The following is a 14303-nucleotide window of genomic DNA, read 5'->3' as shown; positions in this document are numbered from 1 at the left end:
TGTTAGGGTGAGAAGGAAATTATGTTTGTAAAAATATAAAAATAAAGATAAAGATAAAAATATATGTTTGTATTATGTCTTATCTCTCTTATGCTGTTTGGTAGAAAAGATATAACTAAAGTAGATGAAATAGAAAAAAAGATAAATATAGTTGAAACACAATTGAATCTTGGATAAGAGAAATGGGCAAGAAATTGAATAAAAATAATATTGCAAAGGTATAAAATTACTCTAAAAACCTAGGACACAATAATAATTCACATAAATGCATGTATGGGGGCATTGGAAGTGTAGTCGGACAAGAGAACACAATAGTAATTCACACCCAATAACAAAAACTGAACATTTGCGAGAGTCACTTTCATATTATTTCCATTTGACTTGACCAAACCTCAAACAATGATTTCATACTTGTGTCCACTCTCATTATTGGTGCTACCAAGCACATGATTGCATTTGTCACTTTTCATCAATGAAGAATCCAAGGGGACAAGGGGAGTCCTTGGCATCTTTTATGTATATATAAGAAAAAAAGAGAATTTTAAAAATACTAATAAAGAAAATATATAAAAAAATAGATTTTTGAGTTAATATATATTTCTCTTTTTCTAGTAATAAGTCATATATCTAATTTTACACATAAACTCAATAATATATTTTTTTATTAAATTTATTATTTATTAAAATTTAAATAATTAAATAATTAATACACTTTTCAATTCATGTATGTTAATGTTAATTTTGAAACTTTCATTTAAAAAAGTCTAGTGAAAGGAAAAATTTAGGATGTGTTTGATTTGTATTTTTATTTTCTGTTTTTATTTCCTATTTTCATTTTGTGAAAACTGTTTTCATTATCAAAAGATTATAATTCTGAAAATATGTTTGGTTTGACTTATTGTGTTATGTTTTCAGGAAATAAAAACACTAAAAATTTATGATATATTGACTTCTTGTATTTTTAGATTTACTTAAAATTACATTCCTTGTCACCACGTTTTCATGATTCTTACATTTTTAGTCCATTTAATTTCATGATTCTTACTTTTTTTAGTTCCTATAATTTGAAAGTAATCTTTTAGTCCCTATAATTTTTTTTTTAATTCTTGTAATTTTGAAAGTGATCTTTTTAATTTTCATAATTTTTACTTTTTTAGTCCAAAAAACTAAAAGAGAATTAAAATCTAAATTATAGGAACTAAAAAAACACTTTTAACCTAAGAATTAAAATGTAAATTATAGGATTAAAAAAATCACTTTTTCAAATTATAGGAACTAAAAAGTAAAAACCAAAAAATTATAATAAAATTTAACTTAAAAAAAAACTTATAAACAAAAAAAAGGAGCCCGTGGTTTATAGGGTTTAAAGTTGCCACTTGCACTTGCCCTTCCGCCGATCTTCAATCTTTTCACTGAAACCTCGTTCTTTTCGTTTCCCGCCCTGGTGCCCCTAAGCGAAGTAGCGAACGCTCCTCTTCTTTCTCTTTCTTTGTTGTTGTTGTTGTTGTTGTTCTTCTTCTTCTAGCGTTAGGGTTTCGCCGGCGAGTGCCGCAAAAATGGTGTCTCCGAAGCAGCTCCTGGGCACCATCGAATCTGCGCTTCTCGGCACTTCGCCTCCGATGGCGGCGCACCGCGTCGAACTCTTGCACGCTCTCCGCACTTCTCGAACCTCCTTGCAGTCCCTTCTCTCGTATCCCGTACGCCAATCTCATTCATTTTGTTATTCTTTTTTCTTGCTTTCAATTCAAATAAAAAATAAAATCAAAATCAGTTATTTTTTTTGTTTTGTGTTTGTTGTTTAGCCCCCAAAGCCCTCTGATCGAAGTCAAGTTCAGTCAAAGTCAGTCAGACTTCCTGATTCTCCTCCTATTTCACTTGATGACCAGGATGTTCACATTGTAAGTTAACACTCTTCACTTTTTTCTACACTTTTTAGCGTTTGACATGGTCTGTGTTCAAAGTTTGGTTGGCGAGATGTGTGTTCATTGTGGTATGGAGTATTATCGCGGTTTCTTTTTTCCCTTCCTTTTTCTAACATTTGCTTTTATGACACAGGCGCTCAAATTGAGTGACGATCTCCATCTCAATGAAGTAGATTGTGTTCGTTTGCTTGTATCAGCTAATAAAGAGGTAGATTTCTGCTGTTCCTTTACATACGTAACCACACAAACTTACTAGCGCTAACAATGAAACCCCCATGGTTTGGATGCATAAACATTTGACAAAAAAAGGATTATGCATTGACAGTGTAAAATGTTTTACATAATCATCCAATCACAACCCATCATGTATGATAAGTTTGTTGGCTTTTAAAATTATTATCTTAAAGTAATTCAAATGGTGATTTGTGATTATATGACAGGGTAAAATTCTAAATTTTTTAGTTTTATTTTGTTACCTGATTGATTGATAGTTTGTACTTTTTTAATTTTAAACTGTAGTAAGTAAAGAAAATAGTTTTCAAACAATTTGATATGATATTGTCAATACATGCACATCTTTTATATTTAATTATTTGTTGGGCTTTATCTATAGTGGGGCTTAATGGGAAGGGAACCACTGGAAATTTTACGGCTTGCAGCAGGACTCTGGTATACAGAGAGAAGAGATTTGATAACGTCCCTCCATTTGCTCTTAAGGGTATTTCTTTCTGTCTAAGGCATCACTTAAGTTCATTTGGCCATTAGTTTAGTTCTTTAGTTTTTGATAAATAATGTTGTGTTGTTTTCTTGACAGGCTGTGGTGCTAGATCAGGGACTGCAAGATGATATATTGGTAGACATTCAAAAGTATTTGGAAGATCTTATCAGTTCTGGACTTAGACAGCGGTTGATTTCTCTTATCAAGGTTTGCATTGTAATGAATTATTACATTGCTCTGTACCTTTCTGATTAAATTCTGATTTAGGGCAAAGTCTCTTTAAATTGGTATTGTTTATTGCCAGTCGCAAGGAGAGGCAAGTTATTATCAAATAGTTTACTAGATGTTCCTTCATATAGTGGCTGTAACATAATGTGCCCTGTTTCATGGCTTACAATGATTAAGCTGTTTAAAAATTAACATGATTGGTCTTAAATCTTAATAATTAATATTTATATGATTGCAACTAATTGAGTTCCCAATAGTCCTGCTTGTATTATATGTGAGTTCATATTTCGTAATTTTTGACACTGTCTGTTGGACAAGTATATGCCAGGCACACTATTGGTGGTTACTATGCCCTGATATATTATGTGAATAACTTGTATATGTATGTCTCAAGAAACAGGATGGATAAACTATATGATCTTAAAAGCATGGCATTGCCAAGTTATCACTCCGTTGAAATCTGTGGTTGTTCATTTTCTTAATCTTGTCAAGAATATTTAAAATTTAATTTGTTATGTGTATATGCAACCTTTGGATTAACCTTGAGCATGAATATAGCTTTTTGTTAAGAAATTGCTTTCTGATTGTAGGAACTCAATAGAGAAGAGCCTTCTGGTTTGGGTGGTCCTCAGTGTGAGAGTTATGTTCTTGATTCAAGAGGCTCTCTTGTGGAGAGGCAGGCAGTGGTCTCTAGAGAAAGACTTATTCTGGGGCATTGTCTTGTGCTTTCGATTCTGGTTGTTCGGACATGTATGTTTAGTGGTCTTTCACTGTATGCTGAATTTCTACTTGGTTGACTTTTGTGACAGATTATGCTTCTTGAATACTTGATTAATATCATGAAATAATGGAAGTTCATTGGCAAACTCTATTTTCAGGCCCGAAGGATATAAAAGATATTTTTTCTGTTTTGAAGGATAGTGCTTCTGAAGTTAGTGAGAGCAATGCCACTGTAAAACATCAGGTGCATTTTTATATTCTTGCTGAGCTAAATTTTGTATATTTTATTATGTTTTTTGGTGGAGTATTAGAGTTATGGTTTTTAAATTGTAATTTCTTAAGCATTAAACTGGTGCAACAAATTTCACATGGTAAGAAGTTATGCAAGTTATAAATTTTATTCATCTTCCTCTTTTTGGTTCTGTGCTGTATGATTAGGTGCACTGTCTGGCATGCTGGACCTCATATTGTTCTTTGGTGTTAACTTTATTTGTCATTTCAAAGAAGCATTTCCCTTAGAAAAAAAGTACAAATAGAAGCATGCTTTTGCAGTTCTTCTATTTCTTCTATTCAATGAAGCCAATGATGTGAAAATGAAGAACTTTTGACTGCTTTTAATTGAAAGAAATTTGATGCAAAGATGAGAAAGGAAAGAAGGAAGAGAGGATAGCTGCAAATGGAAGAATCTGAGCCAATGTCGTCAAAATTGTGTTAAAGGTTGCAGGATTCTATGATTTTCCAACCAAATCGTGTGCAAAATCGGTTGTGGTATTGTTTTGCTGCAAGGTTGTTCTGAATCATGATCTTCGTTGTCCAAGATCCGCTCAGTCTCGATCTTCCTATTGCTTGGGTTTTGAAATGAAACCTGTTTGCTAACCCGACCCATTTCACATTTCACATGTCCTAAAATCTTTTACTTTCTTCTCCCTCTCTTGTTGATCTCTTATTCGTGCAGTCTCTCATACTCTCAATCTCTCTTGCTTGCTTCGTCTCTGGCTCTCTGCCATGATATGATGGGGTCTGCTTCTTCTCATCTGCGTCTCACACTCTTGAAGCTTTTACTTTCTTCTTCTGCCATAGGTGGTGCTCTGGGGTTCTTCTTGTCTTTTTCCTGCTTGCCTTGTGCCTTACCTCTGTTGTTGATTATGAGCATATTCTTCTCTGGTTTTGCCTCTCTTATTCTCTGTAATAAGAAACTCCTTTTTAATTTTGTTTATTGTGGTTCTGACTTTGATTTGTCAAGTTTTAGCTTATATATGGGCTAGTTATCAAATACTAGCCTCATTATAGAATATACATTAACTTTCCTAGAGATTATGCTACTTACACACTAATTTGACTTATATATTAAAATACTTGGACTATGTATTTTAATATCATATATTCATGTTTATGCAATTAATATATAGTTATCAGCAATCCCTAAAAATTTAGTTATTGTATATCCTGTCCAGTATTTTAACACATAATAACAAGGTATCTATAGATCACCCTTAACAAAATCCGTATTTGTCAAATTATCCTGTGTAAGTAACATATACATTATATAGGTTAACATGAGTATAAGGAAAGTTGCCCATCTAAATCTATGATATTAATTTTTAGTTTAAGTTTAGTTCAGTGGTATCATTCACAAGATATTTTCCTTATCTATGTCATTTATATCTCATGTATATCTTTATATTTAATTTTGCATCTTTTAGTGGGATCTTATAATCCGTGTTATGATTGTTTGATTTACGATCTTTCATCCTCTTTCCAATCCCGTTTAAAATCTTGATTTGACAACATTGATCTGGGAAACAGGAAAGTATATTAATCTGAGCAAGCAGATTCCTTAGCAGGGCATATAATATATTTTTTATTTTTGTAAAAAGAAAAGAGCAAACTAACAATATACCCTTGACTACCTGTCCAATTCATCATTCAAATATTTTATATTTTGTTCAAAATTAACTGTTAGATTGGCGTGGTGAAAAGTGAATAATCTTTGTATTCTGTTTTTAGGTTGATTTTATTTTTATTTTTTATGAGAATGATAAGTTTAATATCTGAAAAAGTTAAACTTGAAAGCTGCACTTGCTTTTTTTTTTTGACTTCGGTGTCTATGCTCTTAAAATGTGTTGTTTGCTTATAATTTTCACCTTGTTATTGCAGATTACCTTTTGTCTTCTCTTTGCTCTTGTGATTGCTTTTGTTTCTGATGGTTTGAGTACAGTGCCTGATAAAGCATCTGTCCTTTCTTCTAATACTTCCTTCAGACACGAATTTCATGAACTTGTAAGATGAAAGATAATTGCTTTTTTTTTTTTTGTACTATTGTTTATAAATATTTAGTATCAATTTGGGATGATGTTGATGTCCTTTCATGCTGAAGGTAATGACTACTGGGAATGATCCACATGTTGAGGGCTTTGTTGGTGGCATAAGGCTTGCTTGGGTGGTACATTTGATGTTAATACAAGATGGTGTTCCAGCTAGAGAGACTATTTCAAGTGGTTCATCAAATGAACTGGGTTATCTTAGTCAATGCTTGGAAGCCATTTTCTCAAATAATGTTTTTCAGTTTTTACTTGATAAAGTTCTTCGTACTGCTTCCTTCCAGGTTCATTTCTATGCCACATTTTTGTTTTTGCTTTTGCTTTTTGATACAATAATATATTCATTGAGAAAGAGAGTAATATTACAAGAACATTGGAGGGCATGGGATCTTTTGTGAGGTAAAAGAGGAAAATAAAGCAACAAAAGGAAATGTGAAAACATGAATGGAGCAAAACTGTCCAATCCCTCTGCATATGTCTGTTAATGAAACACTTGTGAAAGTAAATTTGCTTTAACTTCTGAAATGCTCTAGCAATTTGATTAGGTAAGTGGAAAGACATTTTCTCAAGTAAACTATATTAAATGAGTTATAGTAGAACTATTGTAGTTATGTATTTACTGTAGCTTTGCATGACTATGAATCATGACTAGATTTTCTTGATATACTGTTGAGTGTTGAGACAGCTGCTTGTTGTCCTACAGACTGAAGACGAAGATATGATCTACATGTACAATGCTTATCTGCACAAGCTGATTACGTGCTTCTTGTCTAACCCTCTTGCAAGAGACAAGGTCAATTTATTTTTCCTGCTCCTACATATATAACAAGATGATTTTGTTGATTGAGTGCACAAATCTGGCTAGGATTTGGTTTTGGTTCTCAAACTACTGGATCATTGTTTTTTTTTGCTCAGCAAAAATATCATATATATATTAATAAGTACCAGAGGTACTAAAGCAATACATGTTTTAGAAATACACTCAAAAGCTGGTTCACAAACAGGCACTGTAATTACAGAACCTGGAATAAACCATAATAAGAGAAAAGTACAAGAGTGAATCCTAGATTCCTATCTTCATGTCCGAAGAAAACCTTCTTTGAGATTTGAAGACCACTGATTGTAATGGGAAGTAAAATACTACTGGATCATTGTTAATTATTCTATTTAAGCCTCTTATCTCTTCTCTAGCAGTTTAGTCATTGAATTATTGCCTGAGATGTCATGATGGAAGGATTTTGTGTTATTTCCAACTTCAATATTTCTATTTGCCCTGTTTTCTGTACCTTCCATATATATGTTGGTTAAATTTCGGTTGCATTCAAAATAAATGGAATTTGACATTTGAAAGGTGGGTTTTTCTCATTTTACTTTGTGTTATTCCTCATTTTTGTACCTGGTTTCAATATTTCTATATAATGACAATGAAATGCTCAATAGCTCACTTTTCAATTTTTTCAGGTTTAGAATGTGATGATGGTTGGGAAGTTTGGATGAGGACTATATTTTGTACTCTTAGCCTGAATATAATATGATTACTGGATGTCACTCGCAGCCTTTAGATCTTTCATATTGTTTCTTTCCAACCATTAGTTTAATACTAGCTGTTTGATTGTGATTCTAATTTTAAAAATGATTTTACTTTTTTCCACCTTAAGGTTGATCTTTTGTTGCAAACCATTATTTAATATTCATTTTTGTTCTTGAATATTTAGTTCTTTCAGTTGCATTAAATTTGTTTTGAATGAGTGAAATTGTAAATACATATGGCAAAAATAATATTTCTTAGAATTTGGGCTTATGGCCTAACTCAACCCAACAAAACCGACTTGTAAGATAAGGACCGTCCAAGCTTTATAAGTTCTATTTAAGCCATATCTCTAGTCAATGTGGGACTAAACAACCGCCCTTGAGGCTGCAATTAAGGCGGGCTAAGGGTGACCACAATTAAGGCGACTTTTCAACAATATTGTTTAGACAATTGTTGCAATTTTTTTTTCTAAGTTGGTATATCTTTTGTCTTAAAAATATTTAGTTTTGTACTTATCTTTATGTTTATAAATTTTGCAGATAAAAGAATCCAAGGAGCGGATTATGAGTGTGCTTAGTCCATACCGAGTTGTGGGATCACATGATTTTGCACAGGACAGTAATTCAAGTTCTCTACATGGCACTGAGATGGGCCCTTTACCATTTAATTCAATCTTGGACTTTGTGAGCGAAATTTATCAGGTCAGTTTGACCAAATTTTTTTTTTTGATCAGCAAAGATAAAATATATTAATAAAAGTACCAGAGGTACTAAGGTTACAAGGAAACATAAGCCAACAGTCAACTGGTTCCCAAATCAGACTATAGTCAGTCTCTATAGGAACCAGAAACTGGATACAATACAGAATGTAATTTCTACTAGTGAATCTATCTGTACTACCCCCTCTACTAAATGAAGGCTGATGGTAGGTTTGACGACCAATGATTGAAGGGGATCGTGAAATTCTCCTCAAAATTCCTCAACCAGGTTCATAGGAGTAAAATGGCATCCTCCAGTATTTTGTTGCCATCAAAATTTTCATTTGAAAAAATAATCTTATTCCTCTGCTGCCACACAGACCACGTAAGGGCCAGCCACCAACACTTCCATCTATTTTCTCGGATTCCATTAGCCATACCTGCGACATGTTGGGAGAAATGCTGCCTTGGGTACTGCGGAATGGCCCCTAGGATGTTCACCCACGCCATGGATTCCCACCACAAAGGCAGGATTTTATCACAATGGAGAAACAAATGTGCTGCGTCCTCCTCGAGCCTCCTGCAGAATGGGCAAGATGTATCATTGATTGCCACCTGTCTCCTTGTCAAGTTTGACTTAGTTGGCAGCCTATCTCTAAATAGTCTCCATGCAAAAACTGCAACTTTGGATGGGATCTTTAGCTTCCATAATTCTTCAAATTCCTTCACTTGATTGCCTTCTGAAGCCTCCCCCCACATCTCATCATATGCAGTTTTTGTCGAATATAGACCACTTGGGTCAACTTTCCAAATCCCCTCATCCCTTCTATTCCTGTGTATATGGCTGCTTTCCACATCGTTTAGGAAGCTAGCAGCCATATCAAGCTCGCTGTCGAACAAATGCCTCCTCCATTTGAAGTTCCACTCCCAACCCATGTCCGTCTGCACTCCCATGTCCTTAATTCTGTGATTCTGTTGGCAAGAGTTGAGGTATAGCCTAGGGTATCTTGCTAACAAAGCTGTCTCTCCATCAAGCCAGGTATCCTCCTAGAACTTGATTTTGTCACCACTCCCCACCTTCCATATTATTCCATCCCGAAGCACATTTTGGAGCGACGGATGATGAAGGGCTAATTTCAGGTCTCTCCACCATATTGAAACATTATTGTCACTTGATGCTTCAGCAAGTCCCCTCCATCCCCTATACTTTGAAACCAAAACCTTTGCCCATAACTCTCTAGGACGATGGAACAAATCCCACTTCCATTTGCCAAGTAGTGTCGAATTGAATTTGGTAATGTCCTTGATTCCCAAGCCACCCCTTTCTTTTGGAAGGCATACAGTCTCCCAATTGACCCAAACAATCTTGTTGTGGTCAATTTCACCTCCCCAAAGGAACCTACGTTGTATGCACACTAGCTTATCCACCACCCTTTTGGGTACCCTGAAAAAAGAAAAGAAATAAATTGGAATAGAGGTTAGGACTGACTTTATAAGAGTGACTCTCCCCCCAAACGATACGTGTCTCTGTTTCCACTTTGCTAGTTTCCTCTCACATTTGTTGATGATTGGGTCCCACAGCTGACACTTCCTTGGATTTGCCCCAATGGGCATCCCCAAGTAAACAAAAGGGATGGACAGTAGGCTACAATGCAAGTAATTGGCTGCTGTTTGCTGCCACACCTCCGACACTCTAATTGCTCCGAATCTGCACTTTGCAAAATTTATAATGGTTGACCAAATGGTTGATGCCAGTTATTAAATTAAGGTTTTGCTGCTGTTAGCTGTTAGGTGACCCTTTTTCCTGTGGGCCAAGTATAATGTTAGAATTATGGTTTCTTAATTCATGTTATATACTATTAGGACACCGTAGTCCTGCTCAAACTGGCCAATGTGTCAAATCCACAGTACAACTTGTACTGATTAAAAAAAAAGGTGACGCTTTTTCCAAATTACACTATTATTTGCTGTTTAGAAAAAAAATCTGTACAAGCTATGTGGTTGAATGTTGATGGGGTTTTGTATGCATAATTTTTTAAGGCTAATCATATTAAAGTCATGTGCTTGGCTGCTTTTAAGGCTTTTGCTTGCGTCATGACCTTTAGTTTTGTCATAAGTTATCAGAAAGAACCAGAGCTCTTGTCGGGCAATGATGTGTTGTGGACGTTTGTAAATTTTGCTGGAGAGGACCATACGAATTTCCAAACGCTTGTGGCGTTCTTGAATATGCTGAGCACCTTGGTAAGGAAAGGAAATTTTTTTATTATCTTAATGCTGATATCTTAATCTTGCTCTGCAACCTTTCTTATACCATTTCATCTTGGGACACTGCATACTAGGCTTGTAGTCAAGAAGGTGCTTCAAAGGTTTACGAGTTGCTGCAAGGTAAAGCATTCCGTTCAATTGGATGGAGCACTTTATTTGAATGCTTAACAATTTATGATGAGAAATTCAAACAGTCTCTTCAAACTGCGGGAGCAATGCTGCCTGAAATTCAGGAGGGGGATGCCAAAGCCCTTGTGGCATACTTGAATATTCTAAAGAAGGTTTATTCTTGCTTATCTTCTTATGTCACCTTATATTGAATACTTTCTATTAATGTATTTTCACCTATGCTTAAACTTGTTCTTGCTAAAATGAAAATTGTTCATTAAGCTGTCAGCTGTGTGAAGAAGGAGAAATTTACAATAAGATCTCCTTGGTTTAAGTTTATGTGGTGTCTAATATTTCATTGTTGTATGAGATTTTGCCTTTTTGGTTTTTTTCCAATTGAAAGGAACAATGCTTTTTACTGTGCATTTCTTGTATATACAGGTTGTAGAAAATGGGAACCCAACAGAAAGGAAAACCTGGTTTCCTGATATTGAACCATTGTTCAAACTTCTTAGTTACGAAAATGTACCCCCTTATCTTAAGGTATGGCTGTATCACGATGTTCCTACTAGAAAGTAGAAGTATCATTAGATTGGTTTTTGATTTTGTTGAGAGCTTGGATTTCCAATAGAATTGTTTACACTATTTTTTCTAAACAAGATACTTGTTAATATAGGGTGCTCTAAGGAATGCAATAGCCACATTTATTAAGGTCTCTCCAGTGCTGAAGGATAGCATCTGGACCTATCTTGAGCAATATGATCTGCCAGTGGTTGTTGGGCTTGATATCCCAAACAGTCCACAATCTATGGGTACTCAGGTTGGTATATCTTTTCACCACCTTAGAAATTATTTCCTTCAGGTTGGTATATCTTATCACCACCTTAGGTTGGTAAAGAACCAACTCTTCTAGAAGCTTAGGCTGTTAGGTGCAGGCTGGATGACTTATACTTTATATCTCTTTCACACCCTCTCATGTTAAAAGATTTTGAGCTCAAACTTCAGCCAAAGCACTTCCAGAGCATAACTTGTGTTGAAAAGTACCCCTGGTACTATTATTTGATTAATATATATATATATATATATATATATATATATATTAATTTCGCAGTTCAAAAAAACAAACTTGTGTTGAAAAGTAATTATTTATGAAGAATGGGATTGAACTTGCCTATCCTGACCACTTGGTCTAAACAGGCTTTGGTTCCAAATCAAGAATCAACTTTCCTAATTTAAGTTGTTAGAATTAGAAAGAGATAATCGAAAAGAGAGAGAGAGAGAGATAGTTTGTGAGACTTATGAATTCGGATATTATTATTCCCAACTGTTTTCAGTTACACTGTAGTTTATATAGAACTGTGAGACTTGCCGAGCAAGCTACACAGACTTGTAGAAGAAGATTCTAAGGCTTGCACAGCAAGCTTCTAGTTAGTTAGGTGCCAGCTGGATAACTAACTTACATACTCCAACTACTCTGAACTGAGTACAATACTCACTGCCTCCGCATACGACCCTTGTTCACCTTTGTTTCTGGCATCATTCTCAGGTACGTATCTCTAGACCCCTCTGGATGATGTTTACCCTCATTTCTTCCCCTGGCAGCTGTTTGTGAATTTTCACGTTTTGGTCTCCCAAATTTAGTAGTGTTTACAAACATTTTTAACCCCCCAAAAACCATGCTGTCTAGCTTCTTTTCCACCTGATGAACATCTTGCACCCCTTTGAATTTAACAAACCCGTATCTCTTTCAAATTTTGTTTCGTTTCGGAGATATGAAAATCTCCCTCACATCACCCACCTGCTTGAAATGCCTCCAAAGGTCTTTTTCTGTTGTCTCTTCAGGGAATCTAGAGAAATAAAACGAAGTTACGTCCTTATGTTCTCGCCAATTAACTCTCTGGTAGCTGTGATAATCTTCATTCCTTTTCCGATCAATGATCAGACGAGGACCCTTCTCTCTCCTCTCCCATCTATTCCTAACTCTCTCCCACCTGCAGTCTCTCTCTCTACTGTTTCGCTCTCCTCTCATTCTCTTTTTTTGAACATTAGAATTAGTTATAACAGGTGTTTGGAAACTAGAATTAGAGACTAAACAATGTGCTGGAAAAAACAGCTTGGACTGAGGCTGCAAGTGGAGGCTTGGAAACTGGTATAAGCCATCATGATCCACTATGCCTCGAAGAAGAACCTCTTTAGTTGCCTGAGATTTCACAAGATAAAAGTCAGAATGAAACTTAAAGAAAACTGAATTATCCTTGGCAAAACGATTGACACTGATAAGATTTTTGGTGATACAAGGAACATGAAGAAAATTGTGTAGAGACAAAGAGACATTGGACTTAATAGGTGATTGAAAGTAAGATGAACCAGAGGAAGAAATGTGCAAACCTTGTCCATTACCAATGTAAATTTGGTCTGGACCTTCAAAAGAGCAAAGTTGGCGAATATTGTTCTGATAGCTGTTACATGATACGGTGCTCTTGAATCTGGTAAGCAAGAGCTGTTAGTTGTAGGACATGGACCTAGTATTCTTGAGTTGGTAATCATATCACTGGGCAGTTTTGTGCTTGGTGTTGAGGCTGATATTGCTGAAATTGCAGAGGAAATTGCCCTTGCTTTGCCACCATTCCCCATGAGTTGACAAAAGTGAAAATATTAGGCTGATAAGCTCCATAATTTTGTGGTACTGAATTCCAATTGCTAGGGTTCGAAGAAGGCTGAAACCCTTGAAAGTTGGGAGGTACTTGAGGTTGATAGTTCTGATCATATCGATGATAGTAGTTGGAGGCAGGATGTCCAAGTTTGTAACAAACTTGACATTGCACATTGGGATAATGACCACCGCGATCGCGGCCACGACCATTGCGACTGCCACGACCACGTCAATAGCTGCGATACCCAGAATATGAGTTGTAGTTTGAATTAGCATTTTCAGACGCAACATTTGCTTGAACAGAAGATGACTGCTGCTGTTGCACCTTCAAGGAGGCAATTTCCATTAGATTGAGTGAAGCAGTTTTAGAGGCAAGCTTCTTCTGTGATTTTTCCAATTGCATCTCATGCGCAAGAAGAGCTTCCACTTCCTCAATTTGCATTGGTTGAGATTTGCTCTCAATAACGGAAATCACAAAATTGTAGTCAAAAGGCAAACCTTCAAGGATGACATCAACATGTTGCTCTGGTGTAATTGGATCTCCGACAGAAGCTAGCGCATCAGCTCGGGCTTTGATGCGCAAGAGGAATTCTGAAACATGTTTGCTATCAAGAGTAGTGGTCCGCAATTCTGCACGAAGTTGACGAGCTCTTGCTTGAGTTAGCTTATGAAAGTGATCATGAATCTTTTCCTAGACTTGAAAGGACTGAACAGATCCTAGAATGCACGATAGAATCGAGCTGGAGAGAGTTGATTGTAGCCATGTTAGGAGCATCTGATCTTGCATTTCCCACGCAGCGTACACATGATTCATAGTGCCAGAGTTCTGATCGGTTTCATTTGCATATCGAAGAGGAATATTTGGACACACCAAGTAATGATGTAGTTGATGCGCTTTGATCACTGGTTCTACTTGTTGCTTCCAGAACAAGAAGTTCGAATCAATGAGCTTCTCAGAAATTGAGTACGAGAACGCTAAAGATGAAGGGAAAGGAGTAGCGGAAGGAGGAGGAGGAGATTCTGCCATTGAAGGATCTTTTTGGCTATGGATACCAAATTAGAAAGAGATAATCGAAAATAGAAAGAGAGGGAGAGGAGAGAGAGAGTTTGTGAGACTTATGAATTCTGATAATATTATAA

At 35.7% G+C, this 14303-nt stretch overlaps 1 protein-coding gene across 1 annotated transcript in view; it reads left to right on the top strand.

The window, feature by feature from the left end:
- Window positions 1–1356: 1356 nt before the first annotated feature.
- The window catches only part of LOC100777616 (nuclear pore complex protein NUP205), a 53932-nt gene continuing 40985 nt past the window's right edge, over window positions 1357–14303 (top strand). Inside the window, exons 1-15 of the mRNA XM_006582033.4 lie at window positions 1357–1697; window positions 1803–1898; window positions 2056–2130; window positions 2536–2640; window positions 2737–2847; window positions 3459–3618; window positions 3747–3832; window positions 5746–5868; window positions 5966–6193; window positions 6613–6702; window positions 7980–8141; window positions 10262–10378; window positions 10477–10683; window positions 10952–11053; window positions 11187–11330. Coding sequence (XP_006582096.1) covers window positions 1557–1697; window positions 1803–1898; window positions 2056–2130; window positions 2536–2640; window positions 2737–2847; window positions 3459–3618; window positions 3747–3832; window positions 5746–5868; window positions 5966–6193; window positions 6613–6702; window positions 7980–8141; window positions 10262–10378; window positions 10477–10683; window positions 10952–11053; window positions 11187–11330 — 1947 coding nt within the window. The 5' untranslated portion in view covers window positions 1357–1556. The remainder of the gene's footprint in view (window positions 1698–1802; window positions 1899–2055; window positions 2131–2535; window positions 2641–2736; window positions 2848–3458; window positions 3619–3746; window positions 3833–5745; window positions 5869–5965; window positions 6194–6612; window positions 6703–7979; window positions 8142–10261; window positions 10379–10476; window positions 10684–10951; window positions 11054–11186; window positions 11331–14303) is intronic.

The sequence above is a fragment of the Glycine max genome, chromosome 6, assembly GCF_000004515.6.
Source record: "Glycine max cultivar Williams 82 chromosome 6, Glycine_max_v4.0, whole genome shotgun sequence".
In the NCBI taxonomy this organism is placed as follows: domain Eukaryota; kingdom Viridiplantae; phylum Streptophyta; class Magnoliopsida; order Fabales; family Fabaceae; genus Glycine; species Glycine max.
This window is presented reverse-complemented; position numbering and strand designations above follow the sequence as displayed.